The sequence below is a fragment of the Triturus cristatus genome, chromosome 6 (assembly GCF_964204655.1).
Source record: "Triturus cristatus chromosome 6, aTriCri1.1, whole genome shotgun sequence".
Taxonomy (NCBI): Eukaryota; Metazoa; Chordata; class Amphibia; order Caudata; family Salamandridae; genus Triturus; species Triturus cristatus.
The window spans coordinates 1,136,629,690-1,136,654,506 of NC_140589.1; the positions used below are offsets into that span (position 1 = coordinate 1,136,629,690).

General features: G+C 48.1%; 1 protein-coding gene and 1 pseudogene across 5 annotated transcripts in view; one reads left to right on the forward strand and one right to left on the reverse strand.

The window, feature by feature from the left end:
• The window catches only part of TTC13 (tetratricopeptide repeat domain 13), a 1,316,170-nt gene that overhangs the window by 372,212 nt on the left and 919,141 nt on the right, over nucleotides 1-24,817 (forward strand). For all 5 annotated transcript variants that reach the window (XM_085612046.1, XM_085612047.1, XM_085612049.1 and 2 more), the window contains exon 8: nucleotides 11,644-11,754. In XM_085612046.1, the coding sequence (XP_085468172.1) occupies nucleotides 11,644-11,754 (111 nt within the window). The remainder of the gene's footprint in view (nucleotides 1-11,643; nucleotides 11,755-24,817) is intronic.
• LOC146821099 (28S ribosomal RNA) lies at nucleotides 8,957-11,984 on the reverse strand (annotated as a pseudogene).

Below are 24,817 nucleotides of genomic sequence, written 5' to 3' on the forward strand. Positions count from 1 at the left end.
ATGCACGCACAGCTGTCCACTCCATTTGCAAACCATCTAAACTGTTTTTATAGTGGTCATTAACATCGACCAGGAGGGTCAGCAAACTGTGGGCTTCCTGTACACGCTCTCTGTATACTAACTTCTATCTAGATATGCTGGTTTTTCAAACAATTGGCTCCTTCATTCCGAAGGCTGCAACGCTCTTCCATGTAGGCCAAAATATCACTGTGCTTCGCCTCATCCATCTACAGCAAAGGAGAGACTGCACTGCCTAGACCCAAAAAGAACATTGTCGTTTTACCTTGACAACACAAAAAGTTCTGGGTTGACGATCATCTCTTTGTAGGGTATGTAGGAGTCAAAAAAGGGAAGGCCTTACAGAAATGGGCTATTGTACGATGGATAATGCTTTGCATAAAGATCTGCTATTCATTGGCCAAAAAGCAGACCCTTGAGGGCTTATGTGCTCATTCCACCAGAGCCAAGGCTATGACCACTGCATTAACTCAGGAAGCCCATGTCCTGGACACCTGTCAGGCAGCTACATGGGCATCTTTACTAAGCACTGCTGCCTGGATGGTCAAGTCCCTTGTGACTGTCATTTTTAAAATTTTTGGTCTAAAATCTGTTCCGCAGACTTAACTCCGGGGAGATATTGCTCGGGTATCTATACTAAGGTAAGGAAACTACGGCTAGAAGTCTTTATCAGACAAACACATTTTTTTACCTTTCGGTAACACCTTATCTGGTAGAGACTTATCTAGCTTCAGATTCCTTATGACCCTACCATCCTCCTTTCTTTGCGAACTGATTACACAGTAGGGTCACCCTTCTAAGGTTTTTAGTCATGCACACCAGCCTCTGTCACTGTTGCTTGTGGCTCCGCACTTCTAGCGTGGAAAGTCACAAAATGCTAACTGATGTCAGCATGCTGGGGTGGCGCCTATACAGGCACCTCACACATCACTTCTGGCACAGGCAATGAGAATGCGGAGCCGAACAACGCCACCTTGTGGCGTGCAGTGATACTGCTTGAAAATGTCTGGATATAGTTTGAAGCCTGGTGAGAATTCGTAAGGAATCTGCAGCTAGAGAGAGTCTCTACCAGATAAGGCGTTACCTAAGGGAATCAACTTGTTTGTGAAAGATCCCCATCAGGTGGTCCTGCTGTCGAGCCACAACTTCAGGGCCTGTGGAGACTGTGGATTAATGAAGACGAAAGCCATCAGAGAAAGCAAAGTGCAACTTTATGTCGACAAGCAAAAGAGTACTGTGCAATAGGACAAAACTTCGCTCTTGATCGCGTTCCTGGTGCCATCGGAGCTGCTCCAGAGGTCAGTCTTTGTCACACTCCAAGTCCTCGAGTGCATGTAAAAAAACAGAAGTCGGAGTGGGAATCCGCTCCCTTACGCTACTCCTATTTGCCTGAACTTATGCGGGGGCAATGCTATCCTTTTTGATTCCGCTCCGGAAATCGTCCAACTTTGGAACCGATTCTGCAACTGGTTCCGGCAATAGCTGAGTTTCCCAGGCCTTCAGCCGTCCTGCGTCAGATCGAAGAGTTACGTGTAGGCATGCCCCTGTTTTTTGGGCTCTCGCTGACTCCCTCTTGCTCGCCTCCGGGCACCAAGGAGTCTGGAGGCCTTCCGCCTGGGATACTGATGCCGGTGTTGCCTCTGAAGCCAGTTGCACCCTCTGCTCGTGCTTTGCTCCGCTCTCATTACACCTCCACTACTGGCACCACGACACACCGGCTCAGGCACATCGACACCAAAGCTGACTTCACCGCTTGAAGACGCTGCCCTGATTGTCCTTTCCGAAGCCAACTTGACGCAGGTCCAACCTCGGGTGACGTCTCGCCCAAATCCACTTGAAGTGCTGTTTCCTCCACTTGGCATACAGCCAAGACAATATTCTCTCCATTATCTCTTTTGGACTTACTCGCATATTGATTGACCCAGTTGATACGTTCACTCAGTCCTACCAAGATTTTAGTTGGAAGACCTACAGGAGAGCAGTGGCCTCAATAGCTCTCTGGAGACAGGTCTGTTTTCTCCACCTGGTCCAGGCACAGAAAAATCCACCTCCTACACCATAGTAATGTGTCGAGCGGCAGAATTACTTGACCTCCAACTTCCCACCTTGGAGGTGAAAACTAATGATTTGACCAAAGTCCTCCTTCTGGGGCAAATATCTTCTGAACCCCTTCTTTCCTTAAATGAGGCACTGACTGATCCTTTTTTGGGGGCTTGGGCCAAACTTTGCTTTGACCCCCAGTCATTAGAGAAGTTGCCAGGCGCCATCACCCTGCTCCAGGTGACCCAGTTTTTCTTTCGCAGCACCCCGCGCCAGAAAGCCTAATGGTGGAGGCTTCCACTAGTGGTTCTAATCTCAACACATTTCCCACCACTCCACCTCATCGATCATCTAAGCGAGTGAAAACATTTGGTAAACGTGTCTTTTCTTCTACCAGCTTTGCCCACCGAGCTGTTAATACCAGTTGTATGTTGAGAAGATACTCACACACTTAGTGGGATTCGGTGGCACAAGTCCTTCTTGGTGTGCATGGAGACCTTTGCACTGTCCTTTCTCAGGCGATCCAAAATGGTCATGTGATGCTGCAAAGTTCACGGTTTGTTGTGGCTTGGACACCACTTATTCCATTGGGCAGGCTGTAGGCACCAGTGTTGCAATTCGCCACAATGCAGTGCAACCTTCAGTTCTCCTTTTTTTCTTCATAAAACCTTTATTTTTCGTTTTTTTATAAACAGTAAAACCAATTTAGGCATTGATTGTCAGGAAAATGTTTACAGTTGTGTGAGATCCATGACCAAGTGCAAGATTATAAAAATAGTACATGGACACTATATGCTTCACCAGTCATCTGACAGCACTGAGCTTGTCATAAGAACATCAGAATGTCAACAAGGGTCCTATTCAGTTGAACATCCACTAGCATCCAAGTCACGCTGATCACTCAAGTGCACCCCAGTGTTTAAAAACATTTGCCAAAACTCCCTCCAAGTCCTGAGATCCTCTTCTAGCGTCTCATCCCTCCTACTAGCTTTCATTTGAACCTCCTCCGTTAGATACCACTCGCACACATCCCTCATCCAGTGTAGGGGGAACTTCCCCATCCATGTTATCGCCACCCTGCGCTTAGCTAAGACCAGGAGTAGTTGTAATAATTTGTACTCCAATTTGCATTTCTTGGGCTTCATAACATGTCTGAGTAGACAATGCAGCGGGTTTGTCTGTACCCCACGACCTGTCACCATTCTTACCGACTCCACCACCTGGGTCCACCACTCCACCACCTCAGGGCAGCCCCATGCCAGGTGCAGAACATCTGTCCCTCGAGCACTGCACCGTGGTCACGCATCCAAGTGTGCAGGGTCAATGCAGCTCAGGCCCAGGGGGGGTCATATACATGTGATGTAAGTAGTTGAAATGTATCAACTTGAAGCATTGCAGGACACTATGGCCTCCAGTTCTCCTTGATAGACATGCCCATTGAAGGAACTCGCCTGGTCAGGGAGAAAGCTGGTTCCGCAGATGATCTCATCAGAGAGGTGAGTCTTCCAGATTGTTCCCAAGGGTTACGCATTGCTGTTTCTCTCTTCTCTGCTGCACATTCCACCGTACCCTCAGCGACTAATGGAAGACTATCTCTCCATTTTGCAGCAGGAAATGCAAGCCCTTTTGACCAAAGGGGCTGTTGAGATGGTGATGTTGCCAGAAGTAAGGCATAATTGTTACTCCTGCTATTTTCTTGTGCTCAAGAAGGACAAAGGATTCCTCCCCATTCTATATCCACGCTTTCTCAAAGCCTACCACCAGAAGGAGATTCAAAATGCTCACCCTTGCCCATGTCTTGTCTGCCCTCAGCACTTGAGACTGGATAGTGGTGTTGAACCTTCAGGGTGCCTATTTCCATATTCCCGTCTTGCCAGCCCGTAGGCGATACCTACGGTTCATGGTAGTAGAGGAGCATTTTCAGTTAGCTGTGATCCCCTTTGGTCTCACCAGTACCCATCAGATATTCACAAAAGTAATGGCAGTGGTGTCAGCAGCATGCCTTTTGAAGGTCAGGGGCGCCAGTCTTCGCCTACCCTGGCTGTTGAAGGCAGTCTCGCCCCAGGCAGTTGTCAACCACCTCCAGAAAACGCTGAACCTACTGTCATTTTTTGGGTTCACTATCGACATGCCAAAGTCACACCTGACTACTTCTCAGACTCTTCCCTTCATCAGAGGCATTCTGGACATAGGTCGGTTTCATGCCTTCCCCCTGGGAAAGAGATTTCAAGACATGGAGGCTATGAACTGATCTTTTAGCCTTGGTACTGTGTTACAGTGAGGGCTGCTAGGACTGATGGCCTCCTGCATCGTGCTGGTTGAGCACGCCAAGTGGCATATGCTGGCTCTGCAGTGGGATCTGAAGTCCCAGTGGGCCCAACAACAAGGGGACCTCTCATACCAAGTTCAGGTTGTGAAGAGGTCTGCGAAAGATCTGCGGTGGTGGTTACTGGACTGCAATTGGGTCAGTGGCAGAACCATCTCCCTTCCTCACCTTCTGGGAGAGGTGGACATCAGAGGCCTCTGGTCTCCGGCAGATTTCTGGCTCCTCATTAACTTTCTGCAGTTGAGAGCCGTCCTCTTGGCATTGGGACCCTTCCTACTGTCCATCAAAGGTAGGCTAGTCCAGGTACTCACAGACGACACCACCGGCAAGTGGTACTGCAACAAACAGTTTGACATGGGGTCAGGCACCTTGTGCCAGGAGGCCTCACACCTCTGATAATGGTTGGACCATCAAGGAATTTTCCTGGTGGTGAACCACCTGGCAGGACCATTGAATACCAGTGTGGACAAGCTCAGCTGTTGTTGCCTACTTTATCACGAATGGCAACTACACTGGAAGTTGGTGCAAGGTCTTTAGGTGGTTGATGTCATCTTGGCAGCTAGGCATCTCTCTATGAAAATTGTGTAATGTTGGGATAAATGGAGGGTTTGGAGCAGCACATGGCAGACTGAAACCCCGCCCCCCCAAAACCCCCCCCCTGGCCAATATATCTGACATTCTGTTATTTGGTCTGTCTCTTGCCTGGCAAGGCTTTGCTTTGGGTACAGTTAAGGTTTATCTTTCAGCCCTTTTAGCGTTCTTAAGGTTGCCTTATCAGCCCCCGTTGTTTGTGACTGTTTGTGATGCGTTTTTTTAAAGGGCTGCAACACGTTTCCCCCTTCACTTTTTATCATGCCCAGATGGGACCTTAATCTAGTTCTGATGTATGTGAGGTGCACTCCATTCGAGCTGCTTTACAGCTGTCCTTTACAGCTTCTTACTATCAATACTTTCATCCTCATTGCCATCACCTCAGCTCTGTGTGTAAATGAACTTCAGGCTCTTTGTGTCAATCCGCCATGTACTTCCTTCTTCCCAGGCAAAAAAGTTTGGTGACACGGGCATCTTTCCTGGCAAAAATTGTGATGCTGTTCCGCATTGGTCAAACAATCACCCTGCCAGCATTCTATGCACCACGTCACCCTTCTAAGGAGGTGAAGAGACTTCACTACTTGGACCCCAAGAGAGCACTGACCTTTTGCATCAGTCGTACAAGAAACCACTGGGTGGATGATCAGCTCTACGTGGGGTTTGGTGGAGTGAAAAAAGGCAATGCAAAAGAAAACCATCTCCTGCTGGATCGGTGTCTGAATTAAGATCTGCTATGTACTGGCAAAAAGCAACCTCAGTAAGGACTGCATGCTCATTCTACTTGGGTAAAAGCTGCTACCACTGTGTTGGCATGAGGAATCCATGTCCTAGACATTTTCCAGTTGACTTTGTGGACATCCCTCCATAGTTTCATGAAGCATTATTGCCTGGATAGGTGTTTTTGCCGAGAGGGGCATTTTGCCCGCTCGGTCCTGCAGTACTTTCTGGTTTGAATCCATCCACAGGCCAAATTCTGTATAGGTATCTAGTGAAAAGGTGAGGAATCTGCTACTAGAAGTCTCTATTTGTATTTATGATTTGTGGAGCGCATGGCTGCCCAAGGGCTTCCCCACGCTGGTGAGTGCTGCAGTAAGAGCAAAGACCATTAGTGAACAGCCAGGTCCTGATTTTTTTTCCTAAAGGAGAGTTCATTTTGCAATGATCTCAGGTCAAGTGGGAGCTCATTCCATAATGTCTGTACCAGGTGTGCAAAAGATCTCCCCCCTCCCCCTCCATCTTGATCTTTTTACTCTGGTTGTGCGGAGAAGGTGTAGATGAGAGGACCTTAAAAGTCTGGTGAGGGCGTGGGCAGATATCAGATTCCTAAGTTTTACTGTGCCTTTATTATTTAGGGCCCTGTGTGTAATGCATAGGGATTTGAACTTGATTATTGCCGCGATCAACAGCCAGTTAAGTCAATTGAGAGATTGTCTTACGGAGATGTAGCAAGGGATTTTTAGCAGGAGCCTTGCTGCTGCATTCTGCACAACCTGAAGTCTCTTTATAACATATTTCGGTAAGCCTAGGTAAAGAGAGTTGCATAGTCGAGACTATAAGGGACTGAATGACTGTTTTTCTTACTGCTCTGGGAAGAGTGCCAGTATCTTTTTGATCATTCTTAATAGCCCAAAGCAGATTCCAGACAGTTTATTTGCTTGGTAGTCCATTGCAAGGGTACTATCAATCCATATACCTAGATTTTTTATAACGGGTTTAGGGTCAGGAGAATTACCCATACAGGTTGGCTAACTACTCAGTGGTCTGGGTAGGGCCAGGTTACCTAGTATAATTAGGTATGTCTTCTCTCCATTTAGCTTAAGGCAGCAGTTCGACATCCAGTGGGACACTTTGTTCAAGCAGGGGACCAATTGTTGGTTTCCTTGGTTGGGGCCAATAGACAGAGAGACAATCAGCTGGGTGTCATCTGCGTAAGAGACAACCGAAATGCCAAATCCTGCACAATAGTGGCAATGTTGTACGTATATATTTTAAATAGCGTCTATCACTAGAACAACTTACTTACTGCTAGAGACTCTATCTAGCAACAGATTCCTCACCAACCCTCTCATCCTTCCCCTTCTTTGATTGGAGTTGATCTGTTAATAAGATCCCAAGTCTAGTAATCTGCACACTCTATCTACCAATTTACTTCTGTGCCTATGTGTCTGGAGTGGCGTGTACAGTCTCGAAAGCAACTGACATCATTACGCTGGAGTGGCGCCTATATAGGCTCAGCATGTCTTTTTCAGAGTGGAATGTTCTCAGTGCGGAGCCAAAATGCATCACATTCCGGCACACAGAGGTACTGTTGAACAGCTTCCAGTTCCAGTATGACACCTGGTGAATATTCAAAAGGTGAGTAATTTACAGCTAGATAGTCTCTACCTGAATGTACGTTACAGAAGTAAGCAACTTGTTCTTTAATCGCCTTATGATCAAATTAATCCACAAGCAGGGGAGTGGCTCCATGGGCCGGATGGATGCACCCTAGGGCCTGCCAGAGCCCAGGCCCCGCTCTCTGCTTCCAGACCAGCCAGGCCGGGGGAGTTTTCCCGGGCCCCTTGCAAAGTGGGACGCGGTTAGTGGGACCCCCGATTGAGGTACACAGCCTAAGGCCCAGCGGGGGCCCCCCAGGGCACCCTTCTAATCCTCTGAACCAAGCCACGCAGGTGCAGAATCCCCACTCCAATACTGCGGGCCGGGTCCCTGGTGGGCTGGCAGGCCAGGGCCTGCGGGCGCCCTGACCTTGCCCATCTCTGTTTAGTCCTGTCTGCTCTAAGGCTCTGAAACCCTCACCGGGGCCATGGTCGGTTGTTTCCAACCAAGCTGCCCAAAGGTACCACATAGGCCCAACCTTGCCTGTTTGACCAGAGTCCAGTCTGGGCCTTCCCCGGGCACAGGCCACCCTGCCCGTGGCCGCAGAGCCCAATTCCCCCAACACGCTTGGCGGCACTGAGCCTGGGCCCCGCCGGAACTCTGGCCGAAGGGCGCAACCACAGCCTCCTTCTCTGCCGGAGAGGCTGGGGAGAGGGCTGTTTCCTGGTCCTGCTGCTTCCCCTTTTCCAGGCCCTGCTCGCCCTTAGGAGAAGGGTGAGTCCTGCGCCAGGCCTGGAGACCGCACCTCTTGGGTGTTTCGGGACATCGACCGTCACTGCCATTCCAGACCGGGCCCAGGCGTCTTCTGCTGAGAGCTTCTCTGAGCTCTCCCGGGCCCCTGCTTCAGCTCGGTGCCCTGGGGGGCTGGGCCTTCACGCAAGGCTGGTCTCCGCTCCTTGCCTCGGCGCCACCGGGCCGGGAGCAAGAGATTCCTCCCGATCTGGAGTCGTGCTGTCCTGGTTAGTGACTGTCACTGCCAAACCTTGGCTCAGGGTGCTGACTCGGGTGGGTGCCTTCCACCCTCCTGGAGCCCAGGGGCAGGAGCCAAGGAGGGTTAAGCCCAGCCAATCATCCTGCCCGGGGAGCCCCTTTTCCTCGACTATTAGGCCCCCACATAGTGGGGGCTTACAGAATCCCAGGGGAGGATAAAATTTGGAGCTAGCCCGTCTGGCCATCTGGTCGCACATTCTGCCAGGTGACCAGATGGCCCGGGACAACCCAGCGACCCGATGTCCTGGGACAAACGAACCCAGTCGCACAGCAGTCTGACGATGGTGAGGGTGGCCAGGCGCTCCAAGGCCTCTGCTCTGGAAGCCCCTTTCCCGGGGCTGCTCGCCTCTCAGCGACTTGTGCGGGAGCAGTGAATGAGGGGGATGATCCCGGCCCTGCCATCTGGTCACCCTGCTGACTTGCCAGAGATTGTGCCCCTTACCCTGCACCCGGTGGTGCTGGGCAAGAGGGGGAGGTCCCCCGTGCCGGCCGGCACGTGGTGGCGGCAGCCACCTGCAGGCCCGTGTTCTCCCCAGCGTCCCTCCCACCGGCCTGGAAGCAAGGGGCCCATCTTGGGTGCGGTGGAGGGGTGCCCGCAGGCTCCTATGGACGCAGACAAAAGCTTGGCTCAGAGGATGACTTTGAATAGATCGCAGTGAGGTAGCTGCTCTGCTACATATGTATCCCTGACCCAGAATCAGGTAGTCTACGAATGATTTAGCACCAGGTGCCCCACGAACATGTGGTGCACTAAGGGTGATGGAGGCGGCCCCCTTCCTTCTGCGCTCCGGTCTCCAAGCGAACAGCTCTACGCACCAGCCCCAAGAGGCTGGCCATCCCGGCCAACCAAGGCTCCACTGCACTGTGTTATCATTATGGTTTAGGGGGGATTCTGACTTAGAAGTGTTCAGTCATAATCCCCCAGATGGTAGGTTTGCCCCATTGGCTTCTCAGCCAAGCACATACAACAAATGTCTGAACCTGCGGATACTCTCGTACTGAGCAGGGTTACTACTGCAGCAACATATCATCAGTAAGGTAAAACTAATCTGTCTCACTACGGTCTAAACCCAGCGCACAATCCCTATTAGGGAGGTGACAATCCAACGCTTGGGGAATTCTACTTCACAATGACAGGAAGAGCCGACATCGAAGGATCAAAAAGCGATGTTGCTATGAACGATTGGCCACCACTAGCCAGTTATCCCTGTGGTAACTTTTCTGATACCTCCTGCTTGAAATCCAAAAAGTTAGAAGGATCGTGAGGCCCCACTTTCACAGTCTGTATTCATACTGAAAATAGAGATCAAGCGAGCTTTTGACCTTCTGCTTCTTCGTTATCGTTTGACAGGTGTACCGCCCCAGTCATACTTCCCACCTGCCACTGTCCCCGGAGCGCCAGATGGCCGCTGAGCCAGAAGCGAGAGCCCCACGGGGCTCGTCTCCCCCGCCTCACCGGATAAGTGAAAAAACAATAAGAGCAGTGGTAGTTCACCTGAGGGCCTCCCACTTATCCTACACCTCTTATGTCTCTTCACAGTGCAAGACTAGAGTCAAGCTCAAAAGGACTTCTTTCCCCACTGATTCTGACAAGCCCGTTCCCTTTGCTGTGGTTTCGCTAGATAGTAGTGACAGTGGGAATCTCGTTCATCCATTCATGCTTGTCACTAATTGGATGAAGAGGCATTTGGATACCTTAAGAGAGTCCTAGTTACTCCAGCCTTTTACCCATGCTTGATTGAATTTCTTCACATTGAGAGCATTGGGCAAAAATTACATCGCCTAAACACTCCCTTCTGGCCTTCACGATGCTTTGTTTTAATTAAACAGTCGGATTCCCCTGGTCCGCACCAGTTTTAAGTCAGTTTTTAGGTGCGGTCCGGGGCAGAACTCCAGCTTGTGCCCCCGGGGAGGGGGCACGTAACCAGCCCGCTTCTCGTCCCAGCCCGTGGAGCCAATCTTTGTCCCGAAGTTATGGCTCTGACTTGCCGACTTCGCTTACCTACATTGTTCCTACATGCTAGAGGCTGTTCACCTTGGAGACCTGCTGTTGATATGGGTATGGCCTGGGGGGAGATTTAAACCATCTAGCCCAGATTTTCAAGGACCAGCGAGAGCTCACCGGCCGCCGCCGAAATCCCAACGCTTTCTAAGGCTCAGGCCCCTCTCTCGGGGCAAACCCATTCCAGGGAGCCCTGCCCTTCACAAAGAGAAGAGAAATCTCCCCGGGGCTCCTGCCATCTTCTCTGGGATCGTTTACGTTACCGCACTGTATGCTGCAAGGGCGCCCGTCTCTTCAACTCCAGGTTCAGGGATCTGAACCCGACTCCCTTTTAATCATCGAGGGCAACGAAGGCCATCGCCTGTCCCTTATGAACGGCGATCACCCATCTCTTAGGACCGACTGACCCATCTTCAACTGCTGTTCACATGGAACCCTTATCCTCTTAGGCCTTCAAAGTTCTCGTTTGAATTTTTGCTACTACCATTGAGACCAGCACCTGCGGTGGCTCCACCCGGGCTCTCGCCCCGGTCTTCCGTTGGCACCGCAGTGGCCCTCCTACCCGTCGCGGCTTAGCCCCCGCGGCACTCCGTGCAGGCGACGGCCAGGTATTGGGCAGACACTCCAGTGCCATCCATTTTCAAGGCTAGTTGGTTTGACAGGTGAGTTGTTACACCCTCCTTAGCGGATTCCGACTTCCATGGTCACGGTCCTGCTGTCTATATCAACCAACACCTTTTCTGGGGTCTGGTGAGCGTCGGCATCAGGCGCCTTTACCTGGCTTTCGATTCATCCCGCTGCGCCAGTTCTACTTACCAAAAATGGCCCACTAGGGACTCTCATTCCATGCCCAGCTCTATGCCAGTGAGCTGGGCTTTCTTCCCCATTTAACAAATGTCTTGCAAACAAGCATTGCCAAAGCTAGTAGCTTGACACTCCACTCTCATTCTAAGGACGGAACCTATTTTCTTTGCCAGTGCTTGTCAAACATGACAGCACGATGCCCCCCTTGCATCAGTGCTAGAGGTTAAAACAAAACCGAATTCCAGATGTACTTTTTAAATGCAGAATTATGTGTTCTTGGTGAGAATGTAAGAACCCCAAACTGTTCTTCTTGATTGTTTTTAGTAAAGGTGTATGATTCTGTTCACTTTATTTAAATGCTGATTTTGAAGGTTACTTGTGTTTTTTGGGATAAAATAATATTTGCATATCATGTATTTGCATCTCAATTTCTACTTTAATATGCTTTCCCAAAACCCATCACTTCTGTTTTTTTAATTCCTTTGTGAAAATATAGGACTATTCAACTGCACACGAAGACTTCCAGAGCTCCTTAGAACTTCACAGAAATCAACCAATTGCTTTGTTATACAAAGGGTTAACCTTCTTCCATAGAGGTCTGCTTAAGGTAATTTTATTACTGTACATTTTCAGTAATAATATTTTCTATGACCTATGCTTTGAAACATTGTTTATTTTCCAATGTGGAGGTGTCATTCAAACCTCAATAGTATGTGTTTTTGAGAAGGATAAATCTTAATGAGTTACCCCTCCTCTTCCCTCCAAAATTTACATAACTTTTCAGTTGCATTCTATCCATTTTATTATCTTTCTCTAGCTTTATCTCTGTAAATCTCTCCCCCTATTTTTTACAATCTCTCTTCTTAGATTTTGTCATATTTTGCAGTGGCTGTTTCCTTTTGAAATGATTGTTTTCTTTATTTTTTAACCTGCTACTGGAGCCAAACCAAATATTGTATTTGAACGTATTTCAGATGCCTCTTGTTGAGAAGGGCTTTGAAAATGTTATACTATTTCTCATTACTTTCATGCATTTGGAGTTTTGAATTCGTTCTGGTGCTTTCATCTAAATTCAGGTGCAAGTTATAGATTCTTTTTAGTTTATTTCCTTTTACTGGGAAAGCATATATTCTTGCTGTAACAATCAAGTTGGTGAATTAAGTGTACAAAAAACAGAGCTCCTTTTCAGCGACTGAAATAAATATTTCTATTTACTATTAGGTGGCAGTCTTGATAAGTCTTGAACTGCCAACACAAGCCATTAATACAGGCTATTAGAATTGGGGTGGATGGAGAAAAGGTGAGAAGTTCCCAAAAGTTGCTTTCAGGTAATAGCTTTAAGCCAACAAAAGGCCACTACTCGCCATAGAGCATGGCAACTCTTCTAATTTAGGGGTAGAGCCGAGCAAGGGAGTTGACTTGGCTCTAAGCGTCAGAACATGATCTGATCAATCCAAAGATTTGGCTGGAAAATGTGACAATGTAAACATCAAATACAAATATGATAAATATTCTTTCAAATTAAAAATAGGTGATTTCTTGAACACTTTTATATCACTTTAATACATTTGATTAGACCACTGAAATGACGTCTGTTAAAAGAAGTAGATTTACAGCATGTCTTTTTTGCCGCCACCAATGTGCTCCCAGGAGTGAACCAAGAGATGACAGTTTGTAATGTGCTTCATACATATGGCCAATATTGTTAATGTTTGATGAGCAACCTATGGTGTGTTGAAATATAGACTGGTGAATCTTGGTTTTTATAAAGGCCACAACCTAAACTAATTCCTTAAACATGCCTCATATTTGATAATTGATCCAAAGGAGGCACTGTGATTTGCATAGGATCACAAAATTTGGTCAAGTTAGGGAGCCGTCACTTGAACCCAGATTTCCTAGTTATACATTGTGCTATTCAGTCACTGGATGAAAACCTCATTCTCACTCACTTTTACCGGCAAAGGTTAGTGCGTTATGTTAAATTATTACACAACCTTAATTAGTACAGTTTGTCTGTCTGGCATATGTTATGTTATATAATACTTATAACGCGCACTAATACTTAAAAAGTGTCCTGGCGCGAATGCTGCATGCAGAACCTCGAGGAGAGAACATTAGAGTGCCCCAGAGAAAAGAAAAGTTTTCAGTTGCTTTTTAAAAAGCCTTAGGTCTTGGATGACACGCAGCTTCAGAGGTAAGGCATTCCAGGCCATGGCTGTTTTCACTGAGAAAGATTGGCCACCCAGACGGGCACTATGGAAGCGTGATACCGTCACTAGGCGCAAGGTGGCGGAGCGCAACAGTCTGTTAGGAGTATAGAAGGCGAACCGCTTTTGAATGTAGAGAGGACCAGTATGATGCAAAGCCCGATGGGCCAAAATCAGGGATTTGAATTGCACTCTTTGGAGGACTGGCAGCCAGTGTAAGTCACAGAGATGTTTTTTGACGTTCGACCGTCCTGGGATGTTAAACAGGAGTCTAGCCGCGGCATTCTGAATAGTCTGTAATTTGTTAATTAGGTATCTTGGGGTACCCAAATACAGAGCATTGGCATAGTCAAGCCGAGAAAGAATAAGGGCACGAATCACAGTTTCCTTGGCTGACTGAGGTAGCAGCGGGAGAAATCTTCTCAGTACCTTGAGAGTGCCAAAACACTGGCCAACCAGTTTATTGATTTGATAAGTAAACCGTAAGTCCTCCGAGAACCAGATCCCAAGATTATTTGCGGGAGAGCCCACAGAGTGCGGGCGTGGGAGATTAGAAGGCCATAGAGATTATCTAAAATCAGGGGGAAATTGTCCATACAGAAGAACTTCAGACTTGTCCTCATTACATTTTAAATGCGCAGCGGCCAGCCACTTAAAAACAGCCGAAAGGCAGTTCTGGGCGGACGCGGTGGACAAATCAGAATCCTTCCAAGTAAAAAGAAGTTGAGTATCATCCGCGTAGGCCATTATTTTTGCACCAAGTTCTTCTGCCAAAAAAATCAAAGGAGTAAGATAGATATTAAAAAGCAGGGGGCTCAGGGTAGATCCCTGCGGAACGCCAGTAGCCACCTTCCTCACCGTCGAAGAGAAAGGCGGCATCCACACCTGCTGAGTCCGATCCTCTAAAAAATATTTTAACCGATTCCACACCTGGCCACCGACACCAATGTTAACCAGGCGAGAGAGAAGGAGCTGATGGGGGACCGTATCGAAGGCGGCAGAGAGATCGAGAAGCACCAAAGTTGCTCTGCCGCCCGCATCAAGGCACCAGCGCAGTTTCGGTACTGTAGGCAGACCTAAAACCAGACTGCGCCGGGTGTATTAAGCTGGAGGATTCCACAAAGGCTTCCAGTTGCCGAAAAACAACCTTCTCACAAATTTTAGCCATGGCGGGGAGAAGAGAAATAGGGCGATAGCTAGTAGGAATTGCAGGGTCAAGTGAGGGTTTTTTTTGGAGAGGAAGGAGTTTGGCCTGCTTCCAACTAATGGGAACCATGGAAGTCTGCAGAGAAAGATGAATAATTCTGTTGACCTTCAGAGAGATCACCTCAGCAATACCAGCAAGCACTCTTGCCGGAGCGGGGTCGTAAGGGGACCCTGATTTGAGAGATTTTAGAATAGCCAATGTGTCACATTCCTCAACATGCGAAAACATGGAAAAAGAGGAGGAATCGATCTGGGAAGTTGGCAGAGAAGAGGGATCAGTCAGCGGGGAAGAATCCCAAGCAAGACTATCCTGGATCACTTGAATTTTTTCGATAAAAAAAGATGACAGTTCCTCACAACGCTCTAAAGAGGCTGGAAGGTGAGTTTGTTCTGCGGCAGGGGATAGAAAACTTTTAACGATCGAGAAGATCTCTTTGCTGTTGTTCTTGGCATTGGCAATACGGGCAACAAAGAAGCTACTCTTGGCTGCGCTAATAGCTGTGTAATAATCGTGTTGGGCCTTCCGCAAAGTCGCCTTGGCAAGAGGACAGTAGTCCCGGCGCCAAATGCGCTCCAATGACTTGCAGGACAGTTTAAGAGCTCTAAGTGAGGGTGAGTACCAAGGTTTGGGGGGAATGGCCCTAGGCCTGCACACGCGTGGGGCTTTAAAGACCGATTCCACGCTATGAGCGATCCATGAAGTGAGGTCAGCACATTCAGTCTCCAGGCTGCAAGAAGGTGAAGGTTCCGACCGAGCCAATGTCTTTGCAAGGGCCGGAATATCAATCCTGCGAAACTGTACGTTATGGACAGGGCGAACACTGGGTGAGAATTTGCCAATAGACCAAGAAAAATGGACCAGATAGTGGTCCGACCATGAGACCGGAAGATGGTCTGGAGTAGATATCTCAAAATTCTATCAGATCAATCAGATGCCCCCCATGGTGGGTCGGAGATTTAATCCATTGAGTCAGATGAGCCAGGGCGCACAGATCATTTAACTCCCTGGAACCCGGCGCATCCGGGCAATCGAGATGTATGTTGAAATCCCCAAGGAAAAGAAACCTTGGGAAACGCAGGGCGCGCGGGATAATAACCTCATCCAAGGTCTTGAGAAAGCCGCCAAGGGAGCCCGGGGGCCGATAGACCAAAGTACCGCCCAAGGTAAAATGGGGGGACAAAGCAATAGAAAAATCTAGGGCCTCCGCATCTACCAACCCCACCGAGGCTTCACAAGAAAATGACCATGTGTCTCTGAGAACTACGGCGATACCACCACCTCTCCCAGACGATCTATCGAGTCTGGCAATTTTGAACCCAGGCGGGATAGAAAGTTCGATTGTAGGGGCACACGACTCATTCAGCCAAGTCTCGGTGATGAATAAAAGATCCAGGCCAGAATCAGAAAGCAATTCATATATATCAGGGGCATGTTTAACCAGAGACCGAGCATTAATGAGAGCTGCCTGAATAGTATTTCCATGATCATGATGACTAGTAAGAGAACCTCCCAGTGGGCCAAGGCGGAAACTACAGGCGGGGCAGTACAAAGTAGTGTCCTGGGCCACCGCCCAATTCCTACATCCCTTGCGGCAAGGCGTGTTCAGGGCCAGCAATTGAGCTTTACTGTACCTCTTGCCTTCTGACATCTCCCCAAGCACACCACCAGCATGGCCCGGCCCTTGCGCGTCCTTGGCGTGGACGGGCGCAGACGGGCTTGCCTTTGGCGCGCCGCCGGCGCGCCTGCTGCGCGCGTCCGCTGCGCGAACTCAGCATCCAACTTATGAAGGGAGGGAGTGGGAGGAGTCACGAAACTGGAACGCTAACCCGAGCGGGAAGCGCCCTCGAGTGACAAGCGTTTCTGAATGCAGAGTTAAAAACGGTGAGCACGAGCCAAAAGCTAACTTCAGTGCATACATAATTGAAAATTACATTTAAACACTTTTTGCTCAAACAGACAGTAAAATAAGCAGAATGCCACCGATAGCGAAAATAAAGTTATTTTTTAAAATTCTAAGATGTCACAGCACACTTATGCCCCCCGCAACGTAAGCAGCAACAGTGCAATACAATTACCGGCGCGAACGCAGCATCCGGCTTATGAAGGGAGGGAGTGGGAGGAGTCACGAAACTGGAACGCTAACCCGAGCGGGAAGCGCCCTCGAGTGACAAGAATATGATAATTGTTTAAAAGATAGTCTTAAAAAAATTAAGTTTGAGGCCAGCATGAGTCTATAAACTAATATTACTGCCTTACCCAGACTTAAAAAAAGAACAACAATGGAGTGGGTCAGCAACTCAATGACGGCAATTAACTTAACAAAAATAAGAGTACTCTGTGTCAGAAATGAAAAAAATAGTATAGCTGCATTATTCTCTAAGGGTGTTTTAGGTCAACAATGAATAGGGTTTTGGAAAAAAAGATACAAAGTGATCTTCCAAATTGACTGCCGGCTATCCTCTAAGAGGTCACAAGCTTCAGGAGCAACATCTCACAAAGCTGATCCATTGAATGTCTTGAGTGCTGAAGTTCACTAATGCACGCTTCAACTGACCACTTCTCCAGAGTGTACACTGTGAATCTCTTCAGCGTTGTGCTGGTCATTCCACATTTTGTCGAGCCAACACTCCTCATTGTTTTCCCCTCCCTTCTCTCCCACCTTTCTTCTAGATTTTGAGTCCAGGTTTAATTTTTTGCTCAATCAGCATCTCCTGAGCTCCGAGCATGTGTTCAGTGGACAGTTTAAACTTCTGGTCAAGGGCTGTCTCAAAGGGTGAACAAAGCAAACACCAGGAGATAATGGACGGAGTGCTGAAACTTTTCAAACACTCACCCCCGGTCACATATCTGCGTTGAGTCCATCATCATTCTTTAGCTCACTTCGCCACTCAGAATGCAAATGCAAATTAGTCTTGACCCTGTGCCTCATGGGAACAGTCCAGCCCGAACTGCCAAACCAGGTCTTTCCTGAATCGGAAACCAGCATCCTGGAACTGGTTTCAGGGTAACACCCCTCATCAGCCAGGTTAGCTTGAATCTAGTGGCAAAGTGAGCAAGGGACCCACGTCTGGGCATACCCTGCCAACTTAGGACGAACAAAGCAAACACAAGGAGATGATGAACGAGGTGCTGCAACGAGGGCCGTTCCTTCTCCTACATCACTGCTAAGACCTGGAACCCCCTAGCCCCCCTACCCCTCCACCTCTGAACAACTTCTTCCCTGGCGAAATTCAGAAAGAAGCTCAAGACTTGTCTTTTAGACGAAGACAGGGCACCTCTGTGCCCAGATGCCCCTAGGGGCAACAGTGTGTGCTCTGGAAATACCAATTGATCAAAAGACAGGACAAGATAATGTATTCAACTATAGAGGAGAACCATCCGAAGACAAGAGCAGTCTCTTCTTTATCCCATTTGCTGTCTCTCCCCCCCCCCCCCCCCCCCCCCCCCCCCCAAACCCGACATCCAATTTGTGTTGCTGATTCACTTTTTAGAAGACTCTGGAGCATATACACTATTGGGGTGGAAATTGGAACTTAGCACCAATCTGCTTCTGTGGAAAACGTGGGTGCCTGACACTTTGATATATCACAGAGCTGCTTTTTAGTTGCAGGGCAATTGTAGAATAACAGACTTAACCAACTTTGGCATTGTTTTCCAGAAACTTTACCTTGAAATAAAAATTGGCAATAGATGCACAGGATTCAAATCTCTGGAATCTCTAGATTGAGTCTTTATTTCACCCAGTGGTTTAGTGCTCCAATATCCTGCCCCATGTTTTAAGTATGACCATTGACTCTTTCAGAGTTATTAATTAATTTTTTTCCGGTGCATATCACCCTGCAGGTCTTTCAAATCTGATGTGATTAAATGCTTTACCCACGTGTGATTAGGACTGTTGTTTTTGGATGTATGGTGCTTCTGATATTTAGTCTCGGAATAAGCACGTCTAGTCCATGTATTTCACTTCACAGATGGTGACTGTGTCTGCTCCTGGCCAAACACAAGCCTCTGCTCCTGGGCAGCTGCTCTCCTCATACTTTGGTGCTGAACCACCTCTGTCCCCGGGGTTACTGCCCTGGTTGTAGTTCTAATCAGTTCAGTTCAATAATTCTTTATTTTGGTGAAAAAAGACCATAAAAGTGCCAAGATAACATTTCAGAGTGCATATATTAATGATATTAAAAACATATGCTCAAAACTCTTACATAAATACCAGCATACCATTAAATTATGTGTAAAAGATGCATGATAATACTCAGTGGAGAACATAATTAAGAAAGACAATATAAAAATCCTGACTGACAAACTGACATCAAAAACCTTCAAAATAGGTCCCTTATGCTATCCGAAAATAATCAGGGCGAGCTAAACACTTTAAATTTTGGCCAAAACTGTTAAACACCCAGTCAATAAATAACTTTTTCCGAAGTCTTATGGCTCCACAAGGGAAATTTGCGACCCCAGAACACACCAGTGGCAAAGCAAGTAGTTGTAGAAACAACATGGCAGGTCTTACTTGGGCAAAGTGATTATTCTAACAAAAGGAGGTATAAATGTATTCCTCAAGTTACAGTAAAAGTCACAAAAGAATAAAGGTGCATCATGTTTTGATCTGAAAACCTGTCACAAGGACAAGGTTTAAGGTCTCCTTGCTTAAAATAACCCTTGGGAGTAACTAAAAACTAATGACTGGTATTAAACCTAAACCTTGTCAATATGGAACGATGAAAGAGTAGATTTTTTATAAGCTCTATTTCCCTGAGTCATAGAGGTCTAGGGTTGATAAATAGATCCATACAGTGCACGTTCAACAACATTTCTTTAACATATCTTAACCACGGGATACATAAAGCCCGCTCAAGTGCTTTACAATCCTCAATCACTAACTTATTTAGAACGAGGGCAGGGCTAGACCAAATTCTGAACTAACGGGTAATGGGTGCCAGTGCAAAAAGGTCTGGAATATATTCCAAACCAAGCTCCTCGTGTAGCATGAATGAAGGAGTATTGGTGGGAACAGCAAGCACAGCCTTCCCCAGAGGCACCTCAGGTCCCCCACTCGTCCGTGAATCTTCCACCATTCCGGGGCTGGCCATTTCTTCCTCCGGCTGGATTTGGGGATAGCCGGCTTAGTTTGCAGCCGTTGCCCACGGAGGAATTGCTTTCCCCCCCACGACGCCCTACGGAGGCGTGTGCGGCTTTTGCCCGGGCCATTTCCACGGCCGCTGGCATTTTGCACATGGGCGACCCTGCCACCCCATTCCTTACGGACCACTTGCTGGAGGTTCTCCATCAGGGCTCTGGTGGACAGGAGCTGCTTCTTCCCTTCTAAGCTTCACTCCATAATTCTCTTCTGGGGGACCTGTGGGCGTCCTGCCACAGGGGATCCGGTGCCCCAGTCGCTCCTCCACCGCCCTGCTCCGCACGACCCAGTCTGCCTTTCTTTCCACCCTTCTACCCAGGGCCCTCTTCTGCAAACTACTTTTCCTTCCTTACCTTTGGTTTTGTTTCCTCCGTCACGGGAGGCCCGATGGTTAGATTCATGGGGGCGTAATCTCTTCGCTTCCTCTAGTGCTGCTTTGCAAGCGCTCAATACGCTTTGTGTGTTGGCCAGGGCTACTTCCAGCTTGTGGGATTCTGTGGAGTCCATTCTGTCTTCTGCCGCTCAAGAAGGTGTCTACGCTGATCTGCGGCTCCATGTGATGGATGGCCGGGAGTTGCCCGCGTTTATTCTTCGTTCGGCCCTGGATGTTTCTGATGCTCTCGGCCGTACAATGGCAAATTCAGTAGCTCTCCGTCGCCATGCTTGGCTGAGGGATAGCGTTTTCCCTGAGAATGTGAGGGAGCGTCTCGTTGACCTGCCCTTTGATGGGGTGCTTTTGTTTAACACCCATGCGGATGCCGCCATTCAGCGGCTTTCGGGGCTCTGTCCTCCTCCCCCTCCGTAAACTTGGCTTGTCAGTCCTCTGCTACTTTTTGGGTGGCGTTATCCTACCCTTTTTTCGAGGGTCTAGAGGTTCGTTTGGACCGTCTGTCTATTCTGTGTGGATTGGCGTGCCTTTGGGGTCCTTAGGTTGACCCCTTTGTGCTGTTGGCTGCTGGTACAGCCCCTTCGAATTTTGTGATTCTTTGGTTGTGGTCCACCCATATGTGTCCTCAGGTTTGGCCTTCTGTGTGTCTTTTGATTGGCTGATTGACAAGCCGTCTGTGGTTTTATCTGCAGGCCCTTTATGTTCTGTCCTCTGCTGCGGGATTTTTTCCCTTAGAGGTGTTCCCATGTTTATTTGGGACGTATCATACCCTACGTTTATGTTCTTGTCCTCTGCTGCGGGTTTTTCCCTAAGAGGTGTTCCCATGTTTTAGTGGGACGTAACATACCTATGTGGGGTACTTATAGCTATTGCATAGCTCTATCCTGCGCTGGGAAGGTACGGTTGCCCCTTTTTCGGGTTCCCTGCCTTTCTTGGCATCATTGTATGCCGCTGGTGCGGTCTCCTGTTTCTTGTCCGGGCGCAGGTTGCGCTGCTCCGGGTTCTGTCATTCTTGGTGTTCACTTCATTGCTTGACAGTATGGCATGCTGTCTACGGTGTCGTGTTGTGGCGTTTCCATCTTCCTGTCTGGCGTTTCGGCCTCGTCCTCTGTCTGGTGTTTCAGGGGGGCTCGGTTTTTCCTGGCTTTCCTGTGTTCTGGTTGACGGCTTGGTCCGTCCTCTGTGTCTTTCTCTTTTTCTCTTATGGCTGGTCCCATTTCTCTTCGTGGGTCGGTGTGTGTCTATTGACCGATCCTCCTTTGGGGCTTGTTCTGCATTTTCCTGGCCTCTGCCCTCGGCCTGCGCCTGGCTTCTTCTGGGTGCGCTGCTCCATGGTGCTGTCCGCTGCCGGCTGTGCACGCCTGCTTGTGCTGGTCCACGGCCATAGCCCTAATTGTGCTATCTTGTGTCCCTGCCTCTTGTTCTGCTGGGGCTTTGCGCACCTGTGCCTTTCTTCTTATGCCTGCGTTCCTTGGCTGTGGAGCCGTTCCTGTCTTGCCTGCTTCCTTGCGGTTGATACCTGTTCAGCTGTCCTCTGTCGCTGTGTGTTTTCCTACAGCAGGCTCTGCCTCCGGTTCTACCTCTTCTCCCTGGAGTTGGGGTCGTTCTTTCCTCCTGGGTGCTCCTCTGCGGCTGTCTGTCCCTACGAGGGTTTGTGGCCGTTGTACATTGTATGGGTTTGGGGTCTCCTGGTCTTCCCGTTCGCCTTGCTGGGGCCCTGTGTTTCTTCCTACTGGGGAGGCTCTCTTGCTGGCCCTCCTCCCCTTTGGGTATGGCTTGGGTATCTATTCTACGTTAAGGAATCTGCGGCTAGTAGTCTCTATGAGATGTACAAGTTACTTACCTTCGGTAACGATTTATCTGGTAGAGACGATTCTAGCCGAAGATTCCTTCACGGCCCGCCCTTCCTCCCCGTTCTGCGAGTACCTTTAGTTTGGTTTTCTAAACTCGCCTCCCTCCAGGTGACTTATCTCCTGCGGGTGTCCGCTTCGCTTCATCCCGCACAGGATACTCTGTTCTGCTTGATTGTTCCACCCCTTCCCTTATGATACATGGTCGGTTGGTTCATGTGTGCTTCTGCATCCCTCCACCCTGCTTATTCTCCAGTGTAGGGGCCTGCTTTTACTCTTCTCCGTTTTACTTGCCTGGGGTTTCTGCTTCCCTTGCCGTCCTCGGAGTTGTTTTTTTTTCTTTCTGTCTGTACCTCTGCTTTTTCGCTCCGTTCAGGGGATACAGCCCTCCTTGATGGTGTCGCCTGGGGGTGAATTGCTGCTCCTCCTTTGTTCCGGGCTTGTTGCCCTTCACTGTTGTGGCTCGTGATTGCAGTCTCTTTCTCTCTCTCTCTCTTTTGCTATGGCCTTTTTCACATGCTTCTGCTTCCAGGGAGGTTGTCGCCTTAACTTGCGAAGGTGTTCCTCAGAGGGGTGCTCTGCTCCTTCACTGCTATGGATTTCACCGCTATGGCTTTTTGTACCTTCGTGCTTGGCCCTTTTCCAACTGGTGCTGTTCCTCACCTTTCGTTTCTCTCTTTTCTGTTTCACTGGTTTTTCGCACACTGTTCCCACACTCTCCACAGTTTTGTTTGTGATAGCTCTGCATTGTGGCGTGGAAAAGTTCTCCGAAGAAAACTGATGTCAGCGCGCCGGGTTGGGGCTTATGTAACCTCGCTGACGTCACGCCCGCAGACGTCAGGGCGAAGTCGCGTGGTACTGCCCCCCGGCACGCAGAGATGCTGGGGCAAAGAAAGTTTTCCGGGTCCAGTCTCACATCTGGGGATAATTCTACGTTAAGGAATCTGCGGCTAGAATCGTCTCTACCAGATACATTGTTACCGAGGGTAAGTAACGCGTACGTCAGCACCCACTGTCCTATTTAGTGTGCTCTTTTTTAAGGATTTTTTCAGAACCCAGAAGCCTTTATTATCAAATAACAACCCCAAATAAGGGAAGGTCAGAACCTTCTGACAACCAATCGTCATAGTATGTGATTTTGTAAAATTGGTAGACAAATCTAGGGAGTCTAAAAAAAACAATAAAAGCATTTATCAAATGTTGGAGAACCACAGCAGTCCATGCAAACAGGACCACATCATCTGCATACAACAGGGCGGGGATTAGTTTAGACCCCACCCTTGGAATACCCCTACAGGCTGTCAGGGCGTCCCGAGGTTGTTAATGTATAGGGTGAGAAGCAGGGGGGCCAAAATGCATCCTTACTCCTCTCTGAACCCCCCAGGAGGTAGTCAAGCTGCCGTTCTTGTCATACCTGGCTGAGGCTGAAAGTTTGAATGAAAAGTTTGTAAAAATGCCACAAGCTTGACCTCCAAGTATGTGCCATAGTTTGAATCGGTTAACCTAGTCAAAAGCTGAGGTTAGGCCCATGAATACCATATGTAGGCGACTCTTCTTGGCAACAGCATATTTGGCCACTATTAGTTGCAGATTGACACACTAATCAAAAGTCCCTCTCCCCTGCTTAAAGCCGTATTGTAAATCGGATATGCGATGGGGAAACCAACTAGACCGTGCTGTGCTACAACATAAGCAAAAAGTGGGGGCCTTGTTGACTAGATTCAAAACCTCACTTACAAAGCCAATCTCCCCAGCCATAGAAATCTATGGAACCAAGGTCCTGGGCTCGTGCCTCTACGGGGCCGAGCTCTGGGGCTTTAATAATTTGAATAGCTTGAAGGCTTTAGAAAACGCATTTTTGCGTAAAGTCACAAACCTTCCTCCCAGTACACCACTGCGACCCTTATTATTGGATCTGGGCAAAAAACCTTTGGAACATCTGGTGAAGCTACGTCCCATATTATATTGGCGTTGTCTCTGGTGTACTGACGAACAAATCCACTATAGGAGTGGCTTTGCGGATATTATAGAATCAGACAGGTCCCAAAAAATATCATGGCTGCTTGGGATATAATCTCTCTTGGGCAGTATAGGCCTGATTGAACTTTGGAAAAACCCTGCAAACACTGTTTTCCCATCTAAAGAAAACCTGAAAAAGATGTATTGGGAATGGGTTTACAAGCTGGAAACCACCCAAGGCCTTTCTACCCATCTAACATCCCGCTTTCTTGATCTAAAAGCTCATCCCCAATTAGAGAAGTACTGGGATATTATTGAAAAAACCTCTGACCGCAAGTTATATTTCCAGTTCCGGGTGGGAACACTACCCGTCGCAGAATTTACTTCCAGATGGGGGAGGCAAGGTACTAACAATGATAAATGTTACAGATGTGTTGAAGTATGTGAGAACATTGGACACGTATTATTCTTCTGTCCAATGTACGGGGTACCCCGGAAAAAATGGTTACAACCCATTTGTAAGCTTTTGGGTATCAGAAGATATGCTATTGCCCTTCGCATTCTGTGCACAGATCCTGTTCCCCCAATATGTATAGCAGTGGCTAAGTTTCTGGGGTGGGCCTGGAGTATAAGAACAAAAGCTCTGAGGTAAATCGCCAATTTTCCCCCCGTGTAATAGCATTGTATCCTGTAAATATTTCTTGCAGTAACTACCTCACGTATACAGCTAAAGTACCGGGTCTATAAAGTTATGTTTAGCTGCCGCCTGTATATTATAAGTTGATATGGGCTGGTCTCATTTTCATGTCTTGCTTTTTATTCACCTTTCTTAAAAAAGTAATCAAGCTTGACGGCTATTTACATATTTAATTGCAATTTTAATATTTTAGATAATTTATATGTATTTATATGT